Consider the following 21,456-nt stretch of genomic DNA (forward strand, 5'->3'; position numbering starts at 1 on the left):
CCCCCCCCAAACAAAAAAAAGAAAAAAACAACACAAAATGAACAAACAGACAAACTAACCCAAAATCCCAGAATTGAAACTTTTAACTTTCTTCTGGCCTATGTTCATTTCCCAAAGACATTATTTCACTGAAATGCTAGAATTTAATTTCTGCTGGACTGAACAGTACCAAATTAATTTTGTTAACTTTGAAGCCATTAAAAATCAGTGAAAGGCTTCATATGTGACTTGCCTTGCTTGAAAGGGGACATCTTACTGTTTCCTCCCACTGTAACAGTGTGTCCTTGGCTCCTTCCTCTCTGTTGGCAGCAGTGATTATGCAGCTGTGCCATAAGTAAAGTCGGGCTGCTGACCTGATGGGGAAACTAAGCCTGCCCATCTCCCTTCTTTACCCCTCCCTGCCCCCTCCCCCGGATTCCAGTGGCTTAGCTTGTAAGTTGGCATAGAACAAAAGGCTGGCATTAGAAAACGGTGACCTTGAAGTAGCCCTGAATAGCAGCACTGAGAGCTTCAAAAACATGGAGTGACTGCTCCGTGATAATAGTATGATAAATCTTGTATGATAGTTCAGGGTAAAGCAATTGCTTGCAACATTTTAACTCTCATGCAAATACTAATAACGACATGTCCAGCTTTGTCTTATGTGGCTATTTGTCTATGTTAGGCAAAGTGCGTGGGAGGGCAGTGATTTTTGCAGAGTATAAAGATGTAAGGTTGTCCTTGTATTAGTGGTGTGATAGAATAGCTGCTGCAAACAAGTCAGTAAAAACAGTAAAATGGATGGAGAACGGGTTCAAATATGGTTCTCCACACTTTGCGTATTTGAGGTAAAGGTTTTTTTCCCTACGACTCTTCTCTTTGGACACCTACACAACATACCAGGAAGTCAACAGATATTGTAGAATATAATCAGTTGTGGTTTTGGTTTTGTTTTGGGGTGGTTTTTTTTTTGTTTTTTTGTTTGTTTTTTTTTTTTAGCTAGTGAGCACGCTTCTGTCAGTGCTCTGAGAAGTTCAGTCTTATTCTGCTTTTTAAAATTATGAATAATTCTTAGTGTTGATGAACTGTCCATACCTACAACTTTTTGTAAGCAGAACGAAGCCTGTTCTGTAGTATCCTTTCTTTAAATAATAATGGCCAGTTCTGGCAGAAACATAAAATTTCAACGTAGTGACTACAAAAATAAAGGAAAACTCTCTCAATACAACTTCAGCTTGAATAGAATTCTTAAGCAGTGCACGTCAACATAATGAGGTGGTCGTGCACTGGGGGTACACATAAATAACATCCTTAGCTGCGCCAAAATCCTGGTGGAAGATTTGCTAGTTTAGTCAGTATCCTGAAGTTGACCTTGTGGCTAGACTTGAAAGTGAAAGACATAGCAGAAGGTTGTCTTTAAATTATCCTGTCAGCTTAGCTCTCATTTAAATGAAATGTGTATATTTTGCCTTAAGTGGAAAAAGAACATCAGAAAAGGTGGTAAGGTATCTGATAGACAGCCACTTTCTTGACTTTAGTTATTTTTGCAGTGTTGGGACGCTGGTAGCTGCAGTAGAGTTACAGTTTTATGTGGTATTGGTGTTTTTTAAATAACTGCTTTAATATTTTCTTGATAATGATTTAGCCTTGATTTGAAGAAAGTGACCAAAATAGCTGAAAATAAAAATTACTCCTCGTTCATCCATACGGTAGAGGAATGTTTGTGGAGAACAAGTACAGTCCTTCCAGTTCATAGGTGTTACTATGTGTGGCTATTGAGCAAGATGATCCAGAAGAGCTTGCCTCTATTTGAGCTGTTAACAGAACTGTCCTAGCATACAGTGATTGTGTAAACTGCAGTTACACTTGTAACAGTGTGTTGCTGGTACAGCTTGAACCAAATGCCTAAAGATAAAAAAAACAAATGACAAAACTGCATGGGAAGTGACAGAAACACTTTTGCTGTTTGTAACTCGGTACAGCCGCCAGGTGTGGTCTAAACCATGACAGCACTGCAGTATATCTAATCACAGTGTGAGGGGTTCTTTTAGGGCCAAGTTTCTCTCTTCTCTGGCAATCTGACCAACGCAGGTTTAGTAGAAGAGCTAAAGCATGAGTTGAGGCTAAGCTTTCATCGTGTTTGAAAGCAAGAGTCTCTGCTTCCCCTTATCTGTTAGTAGTGTTAAATGACCAGATTTTGGTTGAGTGAACTCACCCTGCCTCCTGCTATTGTTTATTTAGAAACAGACAGAATCAGAGCCTAGGAAAATCGATTTCCTGTTTAAAAATACTGATTTGGCATGACTTCCTCCTTTTCATATCAACCTATTGTAATGGTCTTTTTGTTCAGAAATTCGGTGATTTAATGGAAGTGCTGGAGTTCAAGATTATCAGTGTTTGTGGCTGGGCCCCCAAGAACTTTTAAGTTTGTTCTGTCAGTATCTGAGGGCATAGCTCTTAGAAATTTGGGATTATTTGAAATACTTTAAGAGGGTTGAGTGGGAAATTTTTTAAAATGCTGGCTATTTCATACCTTTAGAGGATTAATAATTTTAAAATATACTTGTGTAGATATAGCAAACGTTAAAGGAACTAATCTTTTCAGCATTATGCACTTTTAATGTAAAATCTAATATTCGATTAATGTCATAAAATAAGTGCTCATATCATAAGCACAGCATTCTGTCATGAATTCTGAGTATATTTTTATATATATATATATATAAAAGGAAGCTTTTTAAATTTTTGCTGGAGTTTACAGCTTTTTGTCAAATTGTAGTATTCGAAGAATGTTGTCAATTGCAGTTCTATAGAAGGAAATATTTCTGACTCTGATATTTGGCTAGGAATTGCTAGTCTGTTCTTGGAGTGAGCAGACATTCATGCTCAATGAAAAGCTGAAGTATCCTGCCTAATTTGTTAAACTGAAAACAGGAAAAAAAGGCAGTAATTGTGTGGGACTTTTTTTTGTTCATGTTTTTTTGTTTTGGTTTGGTTCTTTTTTCTTTTTTTTTTTTTTTTAAATTGAGCCAGAATAGTCTACGGCTTCATTCCAGCTCTTAGAGACTTTGCTCCAGTTCAGAGCAGACTTGGAAGAGAAACGGTATTGGCCATTAGCCCACATTCTGGGATACTTTTCGTGCAGTGAGCACAAGTACAAAGTCCCACTTCAATTAGTTCAGTCTAATTTTACCACCATATTATGAAAGTCATTACAAGATAAATCATGAAGAATATGTATGGTAAGATAATAGAATGTTAAAATAAAATTAATCTCCATCTGTGATACTCTTAAAAGTGGTGGTGCATACAAGGAAATTTGTAGCTTTGTAAGCTGTGGCAAGTTACAGTAATATTTTTTTGAGGAGTTCCCAAAGGAATTTGTACAGATACTGCTTTGTTCCACAGTGAAGAGATGTGTAACACCATCATAGTAGAGGCTTCCCTGTACTGAACTGTTATTTCTATTTAAAATTTTAGCAAGGAGAGTGACATAAGATTTGTCACTTGAAGAGACAGTGTGCAGTGTCTTAGTGCTGAGGATATTTTTGCTTTTAAAAAAGGCAAAACCTAAAAGACTTTACAAGGCTAATAAACGAAGTGTGGTAATTGGAGGCTCTTTTGCCTCAGATTTCTTCATAGCCTCAAATGGAGCTTGCATTGGGAGGGCGACTGGGGGGCAAGTGCTATGAATGTGGTATAAATTTAGAATAAGATCTCAATGCTCTAGATTTTAAGTACCTGATAATACTTGAAACATTGACGTTCTTTTCTAAGCAAAGTGGGCATGTGAACAAGCTATGTCCTGAGTTACAATTCTGTATTGTTGCTTATACGTGTGGTTTTTTACTGTATTTTTGTCCTAGTCTTTCTGGCACTTCTCAAAGCTTTTTACTTTTCTAGAGCAAGATGGTTTATAGGTGCCATAAATTACTTCATCAGTGGAGGTTTTTTCCTGATTCAGTGGACTTAAGATTAGTGTGTACAAAGGTTTTGAACTTTAAACTATGCAAGGGTAAATAAGGTGTACAGTTAATTAACTTACTAAATAGTTTTTGTTTGGAATTAAGCTGTTGCTAAACTTTAACAGTGTGGTTTTCACCATAAGCTGTTTTTAGCATTGGTTGGAAAATGTATTTTAAAAACTAGAATAGTTGTAGATTTATTTTTTTTTTTAACCACTCTGGCACCTGCCAGCTCTTGATGGGGTTCAGGAGGTTTAAAATGTTGTCAAGAAACCTTTGCAACTGGAATAATAATTTGGTAAACCATTTAGCTTTTTTACATGAATAGTTGATTAATATGCTAGCTAGTTATTTCTCTTCTCAAACGACAAACCTGTTATTACTTGATTGGGTAGAAAAGGCTGTAGTAAGAATTACTTTTCTAAACCCTTATTCATTCCTTATAGTTGTTTCCATAGACTCTCTCTAAATCCTTGTTTGTCCAGTTCTTGCCAATCTGTGCGTGTATAGCTCTGGATCCAGCCAGATGTATTTAATCTTCAGCTGGTGGCTGCCTGCAGGGTGTGGTGAAGAGGTACAGGTTTAGGGGTGAGAAGATGCTGGTTCTATGGAAATCAAAGCTCACAGCATAACTTGTTTTACTTGTTTGAGAACTATTCCTGGAAAGAATGGTGGGCAGTGAATTGAAGAATCACACATTTAGAGGTGATAATGCAGGCTCTTTGAATCAGGTGTAAAAAAAAAAAATAAAAATAAAAAATAAAAAAAATTCCTCAGCTGTACAGACGATTCACTAACTGGTGTCTTCATAGGAACCATTGTAGAACAGTTACATTATGTAATTGTGCTAATGCAACAATAATAGCTGTTGTCATTTTTTTCTGCTTTTGTGCCTTCAAGGAGAGCAACTCAGTTCTTGGTGGTGTAAATTCATTTAGAAACCTTGCTTGCCCTATTTTCTTACATGTATGATGGTCTTAATAGTTGAAACATCAAGGTGTTAGGGGTTGTTTTTTGTCGTTCCCCACCCCTGCTCCCCCAAAAGTACTGCTGAAGAAGCTGTTTTAGCAGCAACAATTAAGAATACTGTGCCCCCAAAGTAGTATAAAAACATATTACCTTTGTATCAATTATTGTTTGTATCAATTATTTGTTCTAAATATATTTACTGATGAACAAGTCTGGAATGTTTATTTTTTACAGTAAAATGTCTCCATTACTTCCCAAGCAGCTGTGATTTGACTAGTGGGAATGGATGCTATAGACTTGTCTGTTGTTTCTTTGCTTTTTTAATTAATGCACTGTCTGCCATTAGCCACACTAATTTTTTTTGGTAGCATGACGTTTGTTGACTGAGAGCATCTCTAAACTTTTCTAAACTATTATCCAGCCATAACAACTACCTATGCTACTATGATTAGCCCATAGTAAGGTGTAAACTTAAACCTTAATCTAATGCTAATGCTAACTCTGGAATAGAATTCCCCGCTAATTAAAAGAAAACAGTGAACATTATGTTGAAAAACTAGACTTAGAACAGACTAAAAAAGGGGATGTGTTATACCTTAATTGCAATTAATGAAGATGTCCTTAAGTACATCCTTTCAGATTCTGCAGTAATTAACTTCCTAAATATTTCTACTACTAAAAGTAACTACTTCTGCTAGCAGTGACCAAGTCTGGTAATGATATTTCTGAGCAAGTTTTGTCCATGGATCATGCTGTATCACTTAACTGCTCTTCATGTAGTGGAGGACGTAAGTGCAGTACTGTGCTGGTAGAAAAATCAGCTGGCTGGTGTCCTGTTTCCTCCCTGAACCCCCCCTCACCCCAGATAACAAACTCAAGGAAATTCTTCCCAGCTCAGGGGAGACTAGCTGCCTATGCTTCTGTGTGGTGCTGCCTCTTCTTGAATTCAGGATGCTTAAGCTTTGTTGTTTTGTTGGATTTTTTTTTTTTTTCAGGGGGATACGTGTGTTTAAACGCACTTCTCCATTTTCTCGTTGTTGCTTCTTGCATCACAGTTTGAGCTTACAGTTTTTTCTTCTAACAGAATCAAAGTGTTACTTCCAGAGTCACTCCTTTCCCCTGTGAGAAGACCAAATGAATACAAAATCTTATGACTGCATGCTAAGAATTTTAGCAGTCCACTTGTTTATAGGCTCCTCTTTCATTTTGGGGAAGTCATGGTAGAACTGAACAGAATACTGTATAGTGCTCTGTTTTCTGTGAACAAGCATATCACTGATGACATGCTAAATAGAGAACAGAGAATGAACCTGGTGTTTGAAAAATACACCTAGATCTTCAATTCAAGATTTGAAACTTCCCTGTAAACCTTGTATTCTACCTTTAAAAAAAAAAAAACAAACAGACTGGCATTTGTAATCTTTCCATGTTTGGAGTTTTCTTGGGTTGCAGATGTAGTTAGAGATTTTTCTCAATTCTGAGTGTTAAGAGATTTTGTTCACAGGTTGAGTTACATTAACAGATACCGTTCGAATAGAAGTGATTGTTAGCTTTGACATGTAGCTGGTTGGTCACTGCAACGTGTCCATTTCTCTCAATTCTTGTGCAAAAGTGGTTTACTTAAAGTTTGGCTATAAGGGATAGCAGATGCTGATGTGGCAACCCAGACCAAACATTCTTTCCTGCTTCCGTCAGCAGTGCACATTCTTCGTTTAAAGGTCAAAGTAACTTAACTAGCAAGGCTGACTCATGCAGATGTGGACTATATGAATGCCGTGTACTTTTGATTGTGCCCCCTTTGCACCCATAGTAAGGGCTTCTTTTTGAATTGATGAATTTGATGTAATCACAGCCAATGAATTAAAGTACTGACATTTTGGACTTTCAGTCATGTTAATAGTGCCTCAATGGAAAAAGATACACTCCGCAGATGGTAAGAAATTTGCTGAAACTAGTTCACAAAACAAAAAATATTCAAACATACTTGCAAACTATTTTTATTAAAGGTGTTCAGAGAAGAAGCAGCCTGCTGACATGGAGACTTGGAATTTCTTTTCCAGCAAAAGATGTCTTTTAAACCATGTTGTTCCCATTCTGGCTTAATAGTTTGTGCTGTGGGGAAACACTGTGTTTATACTTTGTTGTAACCCACTGAGGTATATAACCGACATATTACATAGTGTGTTATAGGTGTGTAACAGTAATGTTTATGCATTACACAACCCTTTTCTGTCAATTTTAGTCTATTCTCGATAACCCAGAGTAATTTCGTTTTGTTTGAGAGTATACTGTCGGGATCTGTATGTCCACTTGCCTTGAAAGGCACATCTGCAAACAGCTGGGGTTTTGTAAGTGTTTCTCTAACCCCAAGGATGCTGCACTGCAGATAGTGACATAGAGATTTGAAGGAATTAATCCTGTATGATACGTGTTTTTATCTGTGAAATCCCTGACTCTAAAAGATACCAGGTCAAATCAGGTGGATTTGAACTTCAAGAAATGCAGTCTCACTTACTGTTTAAAAAAAAAAACCAAACAAACAACACAACAACCCCACAACACTAGCATTAACTAGTTACCTTTTTTTAAATTCTATTTCAGGCTTCCTGTCAGTCCATGATAGCTGGCTTATAGGAAGGGCTATTCTTTCCCGACAGCTGTATTTTGTAATTAATTTTCTTTTGAAATGTGAAAAACCCCATTTTAATAATGGAATGTTTATAGAATTTACCATCTGTGGGTACAGTATTTTTTTCTCACTTTTTGCTATAATCCTTCATCGTCACCATGGTTTTCTTCTGGAAAGCTATTACTGCTTCCTTCTGCTAACTCCCCAATGTCAAAGGTTGCCTTCGTCTTGCCTTAGCCAGCACATATCTTTGTCCTTGCTGCTTAAGAAAAGGTGTATTATCCATCAAAGAATAACAGATAGGAATTTGTGGTTTTGCTATAAAATGGTAATGGAATTAAGGCACTTGATATCAACTGGGATACCTCAATCTCTTTCCTGCTTTGGTTATCCTTGTGGTGTCAAACTTAGGTAAAGCTGCAGCTGCGTTGGTTTCTGGCCTGTCTTAGGCAGTTGCACTGGCTGCCATGGTGTTAAATAAAAGTAGAGTGTTGTCAGTTAAAATCCAGGTAAAGGTTACATAGATCTGTCTATGTATCTGTTGTTTCTGACTAATGAAGTTATACTAAACTCTAACCTGTCTGCAGTGCTTGTTTTTTGCTTTGTTTACTAGCATGAGGCTCATGAAATGGATGAGCTGGGTGACATGTTACAATACTATGATTGTAGATCAGTTTTCTTTTTTTTGTAAAAAAAGTTAATGAAATGCGTGGCACATCTAATAACTAAGACAAATAAGGAATACTTTAGTGATGCTGTATTGAGTTTTAAAATAACTATTTCATTAGGAACTGAAATGTGAAATTTAAAATGAGGAAAATACAAGTTGAAAGCTTTCTACATTTAGAAGTTGATGCTGTGTAATGGTGTGTTCAAAGGAAGAGAATCAGTGTTCAGTCATCTCTTTTCTTAGTAGGCTTTAGCTTTAATGCTCATTTGCTACGGGGAGATATATTTTTATGAATTACTGTAGTAAATGTCTACCTGTTGGGTTATGCATGCTCAATTAATAGTATAAACATTGAGCTGCCAAAGGGAGCTGAAGAAATGTGAATGTTTCACAGTCTGTAATATCTGAAATGCATCTTGGCAAAGAATGAATTGGAGGAACTTAAAAATTCAACTCTTATTCAACTGTTTCCATTAATTAATTACCCTTTTATTGAATCAGAATCTGCATTAATATATATCACTTATTTTAGCATTATTGAGATGGGCTACACAGATATTGTAATGTTCTTTGTCTTAGTTTGCTTATACACTCACTGTAGGCATATAGATAAGGCGATATGACTGACTGAAATTGTCCTAAATACTAAGTGCTGCTTGTGGCAGGTTGCATGTGACTGCCTGGTGTGTGTGCATATATGGGGGGGGGAGGGAACCCCTGTAATGTAAGTCAGTAACTCTTACCTCTTTTGCAGGACATCCTGTTTCAATTGTAATATTTCTCTTTTATTTTAGAGGAAGCCCACATCTGAAGGGAACCCCACATTATAAGGAAGAACAATGTGCTCCTTCATTAAATCTAGAAATGAAGAAAGTGCTGGACTTGCAAGCCTCTATCACAAGGTATGCTCACTAATCATGCCTCAAGTATTTTTCTGCACACAGCAGTTATTTGTTAAAAAGCGAACTCATGGAAAAAAACTTCTAATAAGTATTTAGACTTATTAAAAATAAGGACTAATAGTTACTGATATAAGTAACTAATAGTAGGTGTGAGGAGGTGAAAAAGTAAATTGCTATTTAAGAATTCTTTCTGTGCTTGGCAATACTGATGTTTTTAGCATATAGAAGTATATAGCACATGCATGTTCAGTATTACATTATGTTTCTATAAATGTGTTTGTCCTTGGGCTCAAAGTATGGGTTGGAGATTTCATGGAGATAAAGGTATATAAGAGCAAAACTATACATAGCATTTCAACATTTCTCCAGTTGCCTGTAGATGGACCCTATTTGTCCTGGGAAAGCTTTTTGGTTATCTCTTCCTTTTTTTTTGTGGTGACTGCTTTCCTTATAAACAAGCTTTGAATATGCTAAATGAGAGTGTGAAAAGTTGGTGAAACTGTATGGCATTGGGGTGGGGTGGAAAAGTAACAGAGTGCAATTTGGGAAGAGGCCCCATACAAGAAAACTGATGTTGGAAGAAAACCAGCACATGCTGTAGAAAACTTTCCTGGGAAGCTGCAGGTTGTTTTCTGCATCTGAATAGATTAACAGTAGTTTTCAGAATTTTGGAGGTGTTTGGGGAAGGATTTAAGAGAAGACTTAATTTCTGGTTAGACCATGGGTTAGAAAGTGTTGTGGATTATTTACAGCCTAGGCAATATTGGTAATTTTTTAGGATAGACAAATAATTGATTTTTTTGGCAGCAATGTCTTACTTTTAGTCAAAAATAATAAAATAACATTCAGCAGTTCATATACCACTTAAACTATTACTCTAACAATACACATCTGTTCATGAACTCTCATTCCTGGAAAAAAATAGACACGTACCATATTTTGTTGGTTTGGTACCTTTACTGTCTAGAAGACTTAGGTACTTAGTTTGTAACTTATTGATGTAACTTCTTGACATAGTTGCTTATACAAGAGGCAGTAATATAGTGTTTGTTACATTAATTGATTTTTTTTTTTCTGTGACATTGGTTTGAGATGCAGTTTTTTTAGCAAATGACAAATACGTTTGTTAGTTTGCAGTCCATGTTAGAGGATCTACTTGTTGCTACTGCTGATGGATTTCTCCATCTTGTTCACTGGGACGGCATGACCAATGGAAGGAAGGCCATCAACCTGTGTACAGTTCCATTTTCTGTGGACCTGCAGTCTTCTCGAGGTAGGTTTTGAATTTTCTTATTGGCTGTGGTAGTTAACTATTGGCAAAATACCATCTAATATAAAATATTATCTCTGTTCTCAAGCAGAGATGAGAAAAATGTGAGTTTTGTAAATGTGAACAAAATAGCCCGTTTAAGTTAGTTTTTTCTGTGAAGTAATAAGTAAATAACTGAAAAGTCTGGCTTGCAATATCACTGTGGTGACATATTTTAAAATTACTGGTATTTTCTCAGCAGGTTCATTTTTGGGCTTTGAAGATGTCTACATCAGAGATATGGAATACTGTGCTACACTTGATGGCTTTGCTGTTGTTTTTAATGATGGCAGAGTTGGTTTCATTACACCAATGTCAAGTAGATTCACTGCTGAGGTATATTTCCTTTAGTGTTTCTAGCATGCACTCTACAATAAATGTGTTTTCCTTGATCTCTGCATTTCAGCAAGCTTTCTATGTTAAATTCTGTTCAGCTGCAAAGAAATTAAAATTTAGCAACTGCTTAAGAGATAACATAAGAACAAGGCTGTATTTCATACCATAATTTGAACTAGACTGTTTTAGGGCTAGTACCAGTCTATGTGAGAGCAGATCAGCAGATTCAGTTTTTGTTCGTTGCTTTGAAGTGTCATTGTAGTGTCGAGTTCTTCTTACTGTCTGTGTGACGGACTTTGTGTTGCTAGTTATAAGTGAGGTGGGAAGAGGTGGTTTCTCCTATGGCAAAGTATCATAGGAGCTATTTGTAGATTTCAGCCATAACCTAGTCTGATTCTTCTCATAGTGACAAGTGTACTTCAGGATTTGTTTTAAAGGAATCTTTTCCGAATTAGGTGTTTTCTTACCTGTAATTCAGCCTACAAACTGTACTACGTTTTGTCATTAGATCTCTTTATATTAATTACAGAAAACTCACAAGGGTTTGTGATAGTCTGTCCCAACTCCTTCACACACTTGCAATATCTGCAATTTCAGATGTTGCAGATGGGCATTTATTTTCCTGTTTTGTTTTCATCCTTGGCACTGTCTACTGATTTTTATGTATCAGGGATATTCTTGCCTTACGGTAATTGACTTGCTTTAGTTATTCAGAACTCAAACAGTTTCCTTACATACTGGCATCTTTCTGTAATTTTTATTAAGAACAATGAAACCAGTTTTACATATATGGGATTTTGTTTCTCTGAGCCATGTCAGTTAATCTTGAAGGTCAACTGGCAGATCTATAATATGACGTACATGGGTAGCACATGGGAAGATAATGACTACCATGAATAAAATCAGTATTTAACCAAAAACTCTGCAAATTCCTTTCTTTACAGCAGCTCCATGGTGTTTGGGCACAAGATGTGATTGATGGAACTTGTGTGGCAGTAAATAACAAATACAGGCTAATGGCATTTGGATGTGCCAAGTAAGTGTTGTAAGGCTGGTTCAATGTGGGGGGCAGGGGGAGGCGGAAATTATTTCATTGTAAAGCTTAAGTACTAATTTCTTCTTATCAAGTTGTGTTGCAAGAGCTGTAAAAATGAAAATGGTCGGTTTTCCTAGAAATGGTATAACCTGCTTTATCAAGAAGGTAGGAGGGAAGAGGAAAGAAGTAATTGCCTGTTTGAACTGCAGTTGAAATGGATGCTCGCTGTTCAGCTCTGGAAAAACATTAAAAGGTGGCTGGACCAGTACCAAGGATTGGAAAGTGCTGCTGTCCCAGTTAATCTCAAAGCAGGATTAATAAAGTCAATTTTAAGCAGCTAATTGTAAAAATATTGGATAAGAATCAGCACTTTGCACCCAACTGACAAAATGCTCTGTGAAGTGTTGATTTGGTTGGGAAAAGTGTTACCTGTTTGAGTAACTGTGAGTCTTTATAAATGTTCCAAAAGTGCTTTTAGTTGTGATATTTTGCTTACTGCTCCTTCACGACAGTTCCTTCTGTATAATATTGCTTTAGCTGGTCTAGAGTGCAGCTTTCTTTAATTGTATTTTATTTGTTTTTGGAGCATTTCAAAAGATGTGGGTGGTTTATTCTTCGCCTGTCTTCTTAAGAAATAGTATTCTTGGTTGTAGTAACAATGCATTATGTTGGTGTTAGCCTCTGAAACAGGAGTATTTACTATAATTCATTGGTCTCAGTATGCATTAGTACACTCCTGATAAAACTGAGTGACCACTGACTTCCCTCATGGATTGTCTTGCATTTCAAAGCCATAAATATATGTGGATTGCGTGTGCATGTGTATTTTCAGAGGATGAAATACTCTTAGGGCATTGGTTATTATAGGACCGGTGTTTCGGGTCCTCCACTGCCTTCTGGAAAGAATTTTACAGATTTGTTTCATAAAGTTCTTTGAGTGTTACTTCACACAATGTTTCTGTTCTAGATAAATTTGGTATTGGTGAGAAAAAAGCAGCTTTTTATTAACTTCTGGAAACTGATAAGAAATCCAAATGATCTGTAGTCTAAAGCATGTGTAATCTCTTACAGCGGCTCTGTGCAGGTTTATACGATAGATACCACCACTGGCGCCATGCAGTTTTCTCATAAATTGGAGCTGACACCAAAACAATATCCTGGTGAGCTACTTTTGTTGCTAGAATTTTCCAGCTGTTTTTAGGGTGTTAAAGAATATTTTTATCCTTGGCTAGTTAACAACTATTTGTTGTTTGCATTATCACTGATGCAATTAGTATTCACTCTGGCACATTTGTAGTACTCTTCTACATTTGTTCTTTAGCTGTTTGCTTGTAACTGACTTCTGGATGTGTTTCATATGGGAGGATCTGGGATTGGTGTTGTGTTGGTGTGGGTTGGTTTTTTTGTTTTGTTTTGTTTTAGTGAATCTGAATCTGAGTTAGCAGTTTACAGGCAGTGCTTCTTGTTCCTTTTTAAATGCTGTATATCTTAGTAGTTCCCACGTGTAGTCTTGAGGTTACTTTTGCATTACTCACCTGAGACAATGAGAGATTATTGTCAAATGATAATGAATATAATAGAGGTGTGAATTAACGTGAAACAACTGACATGTAAAGTACAGAAAAATAATTGAGTAATCCAGCACCCTGCCTGAGCTGCAGTGAACAAAAGCTGAGTGGAATTTTTCATGTAGTAGTAATGAGTATTGTGGGCTCGAGAGCGAGGGACATACAAAGTGGGTAAATTGTGTCCTCAGCTGAAAACGTATGTGCCCACCAAATTAAAAAAAAAAAAAAGCTGTAAATAAGAGTTTTACAGTTATGTTAAGTACCAAAGGAAGAGGCTTGAAGCATAACTGTAAAATCCTCTTTTGTCCTAAAAATAATTTTGCCGAAACTGCAGTTCTATGGTTGTCATACCACAGTATTTTGGCCTGTTCTCATGTATTCTTAGTTTCCTATGAAACCAAATGTGTATTTGAAAGAAAACATGAATTCTTCATTTGCTGCTTATTCATTTTGAGATGGTCAGTTTGCAGCAGAGAATTTAATTGAAAAACCCAATATTTTTTCCCATACATTTTTGTTTCTATTCTTATGGTGAAAGCTGAAGAGCATTTGATGTTTTTTACATGGTATTTTATTATGTTTTTAAACAGATATTTGGAATAAAACAGGACCTGTTAAACTAATCAGATGGTCACCTGATAGCTGTGTTGTGATGGTGACCTGGGAATGTGGAGGCTTATCCTTATGGAGTGTTTTTGGTGCTCAGCTTATCTGTACTTTAGGAGGTGATTTTGCGTGAGTATCCTTAACGAAAATGTAAAATTTTTTACCATAAACTTTTATTTCTCTAATTAAAAGCATTTAATTAGAAACTAATTCACTGAATTAGCTTTTAAAAATCTTTTTCCATGATAATTCCTTAGATGTTGGAATATCATTGAATAATATTTAGGAGAGGATTATTTGAATATAAATGAAAATCTGTTCTTTTCTTTTTGTACTGGTCTTTTTGGCCGTAAAAGCAAATTACCCTAAAGGCAGGCTTTAGCTTCCAAATATTAAAATTCCTTCTGTGCCAGTATGTATTTGCTGAAAAGGTGCTAACATCCAGAAATCGCAATTCAAACAGTTTATGCTAGACATCTGGCAATAGTATTGCCTTTTATGCAGTGCCATGGATCAAACTGGCTGTAGAGTTTGAGGTGAGGTTCAGTATAGAACCATATGACAATGCAAAGATAGGAAGATAATATCTTATTTTGATGAAGTTATTTCTAAACTCAAACTTGTTCTGTTCTGTTTTTAAGGTATCAGTCTGATGGTGCCAAAAAAGACCCTCTAAAGATCAGTTCTATGGTAAATATGGATGTAAAAATACTGTAATAGGATGCCTGTTAAATTTTTAAAATTATTTTTAGTAAAACAGATTTTCAGAAAGTCAAACTGGCTTTCTTTAGCTTTATTACTTTTAAAGAGTAAGATGCCTATACTTCCTAACACCAGTATTCTATTAAAGGAAGAGGTAAAAAGGGACAGTTGATGGGGTTTTTTTTCCATGTATATGCCTGATCATGAAGCGTGCATCATGTACCTTTTCTTGGCTTTGCTTTTAATATTAGAATGAACAATTTTGGTTTTCCTTAATCCCTCTTATTTTTAAAAAAATCTGGTGTTGTATTTCAGAGTACAATGAGAATGTAATCAACAGTTACCGTAAACTTACTTATTTTGCTAAAACTTACCTTTGATTGTTGAAGTAGCTTAACTCAGAATATGAACTCAAAAGAAACTTAAACAATATTGTTTTAATGAAAACTAATGTGAAATCCTACTAGTGTGTCACATCAATAGATGTTAATAAATACCAAACAGAACCTTCAAGGCCTTTTGTATAAACCATGATGGCTTTTGTACAATACTTCTAGAATGTTTCTTTATTTGTGTATAGTTCCTGTGAAGCTTGACAATTGTAAGCGTGCATCCCAAGTGGATGTATGTTTGCAAGGACAGTGCAATGTACCTTTTAAAAAAAAACCCAAAGACTGAAATTCTGATACCATGGAATTTAATGAACAACAACAGTGTAATTTTGGGGATCAGGATTTTTTCATACCTGATTCTGTTTATGGATTTTTTTTGTTAGTTGCTTTAAGCTGCCAACTAAACAGTCTTCATTACGTATATGGATGTCTTGCATAGTTATTTTTTATTTAGTCAACATTTTTTACATAAAGAAAATAATTTAAGCTAGATTCTTATTGCTCCTTGAGGATTTTACTGCTATGGTTTACTTTTGATTTCTGTGATGATACATTTTGGAACACCAAACTGTGTGGGTTTTTTACCAGGCTTATGTCTGTCGTAAGATCAGTTACAGTAAGTTTATGTAATTCTCATTGTCTGAGAATATGTAGTGTTGGTTTTGGTTTTTATTATTATTATTCTTTTACATTCAGACCTGGGGCTCAGAAGGGTATAATCTGTGGGTTATTGATGGGAATACTTCCTCAAACATGAAGACTGAAAGAGATGCAAATAATGAAGCTCGCCAGTTTGGTATTCTGCAGTTTCATTTCATCAAGAGCGCACTCACTGTTAATCCTTGTATGGTAAGGTTTTTTTGTTGATAACTATATCCTTATTTTAGAGCATATTTCCAGTTTTCAAGTGACCTCTGAGTTATTCTTTTAGCAGGTTTTCAGTCTGTTTTGCAGCCATTAGATTGGTCTTCCTTTTTTTATCATAGACCTTTTAAAATGGTACTTGGAAAATATTGCTATGCAATACTGTAACATAAAACCTACAAGTACATAGTGATACAAAAACTGAGAACTACTGTAACACTTATTTTTCATATTTTTTATACAGAGCCTGTTAATATATTGATCATGTGTATTCCTTTGTGTTCTGTACATGGAGTTCAAGGTTGCTTCTGTTTTTTTTGTTGTTCTGTTTTTAATGTAGAGTAACCAGGAACAAGTCCTCCTTCAGGGAGAAGATCGCTTGTATTTGAACTGTGGAGATGCAACACAGGCTCAGAATCCCAGAAATACTTCAGCGCACTCTGAACATAAGCCTGCCAGAGAAAGAGGCCCATTTTCAGATGGCAGTTTAGATTCTCAGGGTTTAAGCACTTTACTAGGACACAGGCATTGGCACGTTGTACAGGTAATTGTCGCTGGTTGCCCTTACGTGCTCTGTGCTTGTGAGAGTTTATAGGACTGGAATTTGCAGCTGATCTCGTCACTCTCTGCCATACCCTTTTCCTCTAGTATGAGGTCATTACTTTTTATTGCCTCTTGGGTTTCCCCTGGTACAGCTCTTTTATTGCCAAACAGTAGAGGAATGTTGGCCATGTCAGCCTTGTGGCTGTGAGTTTGCATCCTAGCCAAAAAAAAAGTCTTTTTGACTTCAGGAGGCAGTAGTTAAATTATTTTCCTATGTGCTGAAAGGGACAACAAGTGCAATGTGCAAGAAATCCTTTAGGGATTTGTTCTGTTATTTATGTAAATTGCTTTAAGCATATTCCACTGATGAATGCAGCCTTTGGACTTTGGCTATGTTTTCAAGCAGTCTTAGATGGCATCTATTTAAGCATGTAATTAAAAATTCACAACATCAAGCTTGTGAATTATTTTCAGGTGTAGTAATGGCACAGATTCTATTTTCTCTGCAATACAGAGGAAAAATTCAGTAACTTTTAATCTGTAGTTCTAGTGTGTTTTCTTCCACACTTGAATTGGTAGATATTTTTCTAAATAAAAGTTTTTAAAAAGTCCCTGAGATTTTGTTTTTCCCATAGCACATGAATCAGTATTCTTATATGCCTAGAGTCAAATGCTGTTTATGTCAGGTTCTAGATACTGTTGAATTTCCACTTTAGCTGGCCAGGTAGCTCTTCTGTCTTCTGAAAGTGGCACAGGAGGGCGAAGTCCTTATTCTGTGTAGGAATAAAACTAAGACAAATTGGAATTACTGTGGGGAGCAACATGCCCATGAGAACAGCCGGTGGCTGGGTAATGAGCCTTACGGCCTTGTATCACACCAAGGACTGGAGTTTGAACCTGGATTTGTGTCATCCCATGTGACATGAAGAATCCAGGATCAAGAGTAGTTTGACATATCCCAGTCAAGTGCTCTCCTGAAAAGGCTTTTGGATGTGCTGGTGTGTATTTCTGATGGAATTAGAAATTTCACCCAACTTTGACAGTATCTTCTGAATGCTGTGCATATCAAAACTTGTATGTTCCCATGAATGTTGGATGAGAAGTACCTAGCGGGGGGAACATAGCAAATTTTACTATCATTCTGTAATATAGTATTAGCTGTTGTATGTTGTTAATGCATTTCTGTATTTCTTGTATTAAAAACAAGCTAATATTTAGGCTTCAGTAACTTTTGGGGGTGGGTGGAAGGGAAGTAACTGTATTTAAAAAGGAAATCCCAACACTAAAAACCTTTCAGCCTGTGTTTTGGAAAAACATGGACATTCTACAAATTCCTTTAGAATATTACAATTAATCACTACTTTAATGATGCTTGGTATAGTTATGTGGTTTTGGTTTTCTGTTTTTTTTTTTTTTTAGATTCATAGTACATATCTAGAGAGCAACTGGCCTATAAGGGTGAGTTATTTTAAGAATATGTTCTTGCTTCCTTAAAAATACTGAGTTTTTATAACTGTCCCTTAGGGTTGGATGAGCTCTGGAAGATGAAATCATTGTTTTAAATTGCAGAAAGAAGAATATGTATTAGGCAGTAAAGTAGAAAACATGAAGATACTTTACAAGTTTTGACTCTGACATTGTATTGCGTTGTAGTGATGTACTTGGATAGGATATATCATTTAAATAAGTTCCCTTCTGAAGTTCTGGGATTTTTCTCTTTGAACAGTTTTCAGCTATTGACAAGCTTGGACAGAATGTAGCTGTTGTTGGCAAGTTTGGTTTTGCACATTATTCTTTACTCACCAAAAAATGGAAGCTGTTTGGAAACATTACCCAGGTGAGGGGTTATGGTACTTTATTTAGGTATACTGGTGAGGTTGTATTTGTTGGAATGTGACTCTTGAAGAAAATGAAAAAATATCTTATTCGAATAACCTGTAGACATACTTGAGGATTAGGGATGCTGTTTTTGCATTTGTTTTTCATAAAATGGCTGAAACACATACCTTGTGGCTTTGGCACAGTAATTTGTGTCTGATTATTAAAAGGTTTTCCAATCCAAGTGCATATAATCAGACACTCCCATATGTCTTATTTGAGAGTTTGTGTGATATGTAGCTTTGGATGCCAAGCTTGTAAATTCTGGCCAGAAGCAGAAAGCTAACTGAGAGAGTTCAGGGATGCTCGTAGCGTAAGGAACTGTGAAGCTGTGTTTTGTGAGACGATATTTGTCCTTTATGTATTATTCCTTAGTACTTTGGGTTTTTTAAACAATAAAAACTTCATATACATAGATTGTCTTGCCACTATCAGCAAAGCTTATAGAGATCACATACAGCTTTCAGAAATTACCCATAGAATATGTGTGTGTGTGTGTATAAGTATATAAAAAATACACACATACATGTAATTTGCTTGCTTTTTTTCTTTTCAGGAGCAGAATATGATGGTAACAGGTGGCTTGGCGTGGTGGAATGACTTCATTGTTCTTGCATGTTATAATTTAAATGATCACCAGGAAGAGGTGAGGTATTTTTCTTCAAAGTAAATAAATTGGAATACCTGACCTGTTCTACAGTAGTATCATAAATATGAGAAGCTTGATAAGTTGGTAGCTTTTGGTCATGTTCAGAAATTCTTTATTAATAGGAAGCAATTCTTTGCAGAAAACCTTATTTTTATATTAAAAACTATTTTCTGCTGACTACAATGAATCTACTCATTGTTCTGATAACTTTGTGGCATTGTTGCATGTTAGTATAAAACTAATGACTAAAATGCCTTCCATATGTTTGTTGTTTAGTACTTCAGATTTGGCTGTACTGTTCTTTAACCACTTTGGATGCAATAATATAATGCAATGGATGTAACATTTGATGAAACAAAAACCCAGTAATGTGTCTTGCTAGAAATCCTTGACAGCTGTTATACAAAAAAAGAAAATAATGGTACATGGAATGACTATTTTTTGGTAAACAGAACCTATATTCAAACTACTTGTTTACCTTGTAGCTGAGAATCTACCTGCGAACATCTAATCTTGACAATGCATTTGCACACATCACCAAAGTGCAAGCAGACACGTTACTACTGAGTGTTTTCCGGGACATTGTAATATTGTTCAGAGCAGACTGTTCCATTTGCCTTTACAGTATTGAGAGAAGGCCTGAAGGGTGAGTGTCAATATTTAAATGCTTTTGCAGTAATGTACTTGTAAATCTGTTCTCAGTCTGAGTAAATTCTTAACAATAATATGGAGTTGCTTGATAACTTGTGGAGTCAGATTTTTAAAATACAGAGGGGTAAGTGTTACCTGTATCCACAAGTGATAGTTCTGGAGTGTTGTTACTTGCATGCAGATACGCACATTAGGTGTGGAGGTAATGACTGAGAGCATGCGTTTCCAGCTGTCTGTACAGACAAGTTCTAGCTGACAGGAACTTGAAAACTGAATGTAAGTGGAAGAAAAAGGTAGCACCCACATGTTTGAATATTTTAATAAAAAATGTTTCTAACATTAGAAGTAGGAATTGGTGAAAGTGGCAGCGGAGTAGCAAAGATGAAGAGAGAAAGTTTTGTCTGTGGTGTGGTTGTGGGGAGGTATTTTTGTGCAAAAGAAGTAGCAATGTAAGAGCCAGATGCTTTCAGACAGTTAAGATTAGTTAACCTAAGGAGGAGATAAAGGTTCCCAGATAGTTTTTGAAGTGCCTAAGCAGGTTATTTTTCTTACAGTTATGGTATCTTGGTTTCAGCAAGAAGGGACCTATTGGTGTTTTTTTTTAAGCAGAAAGCAAGTTGTTGATCTGTTTCAGAGGAAAATATTTTCAATACTTTTCAAAGAAGACTCCCAACAAAATCTAAACCCTGGAATTGTCTTATTGAAGGGTGAATAGAGTCTGAAGTATCTGATGTGGTCTTCTATCCACTCATAGCTGTATTCCCCAGAACTACCAAGATAAAGAAGCCCAGCTTAGGTTTATTTGGTAACTTTATGTAGAGTAGATATGTGGGCTTGTAGGATTTGTGGTTAAAGGAAAGTCATTTGGGTCTGTACAGTAAACTTTGCTGAGGTTACGTTGCTTATTTTCATTAGGTTTACTTCAAGATATTAATTCTATGTTGAATACTATTTTAAAATTGCTAAACCTAGTCATTTTTCCTTTCAGTCTTAACCCTACTGCCAGTATCCAAGTTCTTCAAGAAGTGTCCATGTCTCGGTACATTCCTCATCCTTTTCTTGTAGTGTCTGTTACATTGACATCGGTGAGGACAGAGACTGGCATCACCTTGAAGATGCCTCAACAGGTAACAGGTCTATAGTGCTCAAAATTTGAAAGAATCGGTGCCTGGATTTGTTAGTTTAGTCCTCAGAGGTTACCTGGCTGATACCTGATCATAAATCACTGGTTTTGCTGTGTGGTAAGATGCAGAACATGTTTTTTCCAATACTTGTTACATAGACATTCTATGTGTGAACTGAAGGCAGGGGTGGTAGAAATAAAATCCAAACTCTTACTTCTATTTCATAGCTTCTCTTGTCGCCTTGTAAAGTTTGGGGCCAAATCTTGGAGGACAAATTAAACTTAACTATGTCAACAGTATGTTTATTGTGTATTAAAAGTAGAACACCAGAGCAATCCGTGGCATTAGGAAGTGCCTTTCTTGCAGCAACAGGTCCATTACTCAAAGAATAGACAGAAAAAAAAGGAAAAGATGTCATATGACCCCATAAGGTTACTTCTAATCTATTTCCTACTACAGTAAAATAAAGTAAGATAATCTCTCCCATTGGTTATGTCAGGAGATAGGCCAACAGCCAAAAAGTGACTAAGATGAGAAGGTGAATCCGTGTCTAACTCCGGAAAATTATTCAGGCCACTGAAAGCACACTGCAAGAGAACTTGGGTTTTTGTTGTCTGTGGTGTAAACACATTAAGCTTAACTATTTGAGTAGCTGCAGTATGAAGTGTATTTTCTCATCAGAGC

At 36.1% G+C, this 21,456-nt stretch overlaps 1 protein-coding gene across 2 annotated transcripts in view; it reads left to right on the top strand.

Annotated features, from left to right (window-relative positions):
* RIC1 (RAB6A GEF complex partner 1) overlaps positions 1-21,456 on the top strand; it is a 43,893-nt gene that overhangs the window by 13,981 nt on the left and 8,456 nt on the right. Inside the window, exons 4-17 of one of the 2 annotated variants that reach the window (XM_009890658.1) lie at positions 9,007-9,114; positions 10,245-10,387; positions 10,623-10,759; positions 11,704-11,795; positions 12,867-12,955; positions 13,954-14,098; positions 14,611-14,659; positions 15,760-15,912; positions 16,268-16,471; positions 17,890-17,928; positions 18,197-18,307; positions 18,905-18,994; positions 19,483-19,643; positions 20,637-20,775. In XM_009890658.1, the coding sequence (XP_009888960.1) occupies positions 9,007-9,114; positions 10,245-10,387; positions 10,623-10,759; positions 11,704-11,795; positions 12,867-12,955; positions 13,954-14,098; positions 14,611-14,659; positions 15,760-15,912; positions 16,268-16,471; positions 17,890-17,928; positions 18,197-18,307; positions 18,905-18,994; positions 19,483-19,643; positions 20,637-20,775 (1,660 nt within the window). The remainder of the gene's footprint in view (positions 1-9,006; positions 9,115-10,244; positions 10,388-10,622; positions 10,760-11,703; positions 11,796-12,866; positions 12,956-13,953; positions 14,099-14,610; positions 14,660-15,759; positions 15,913-16,267; positions 16,472-17,889; positions 17,929-18,196; positions 18,308-18,904; positions 18,995-19,482; positions 19,644-20,636; positions 20,776-21,456) is intronic. The other variant, XM_009890659.1, reaches the window with a different exon arrangement.

The sequence above is a fragment of the Charadrius vociferus genome, unplaced genomic scaffold (assembly GCF_000708025.1).
Source record: "Charadrius vociferus isolate BGI_N301 unplaced genomic scaffold, ASM70802v2 scaffold188, whole genome shotgun sequence".
NCBI lineage: Eukaryota > Metazoa > Chordata > Aves > Charadriiformes > Charadriidae > Charadrius > Charadrius vociferus.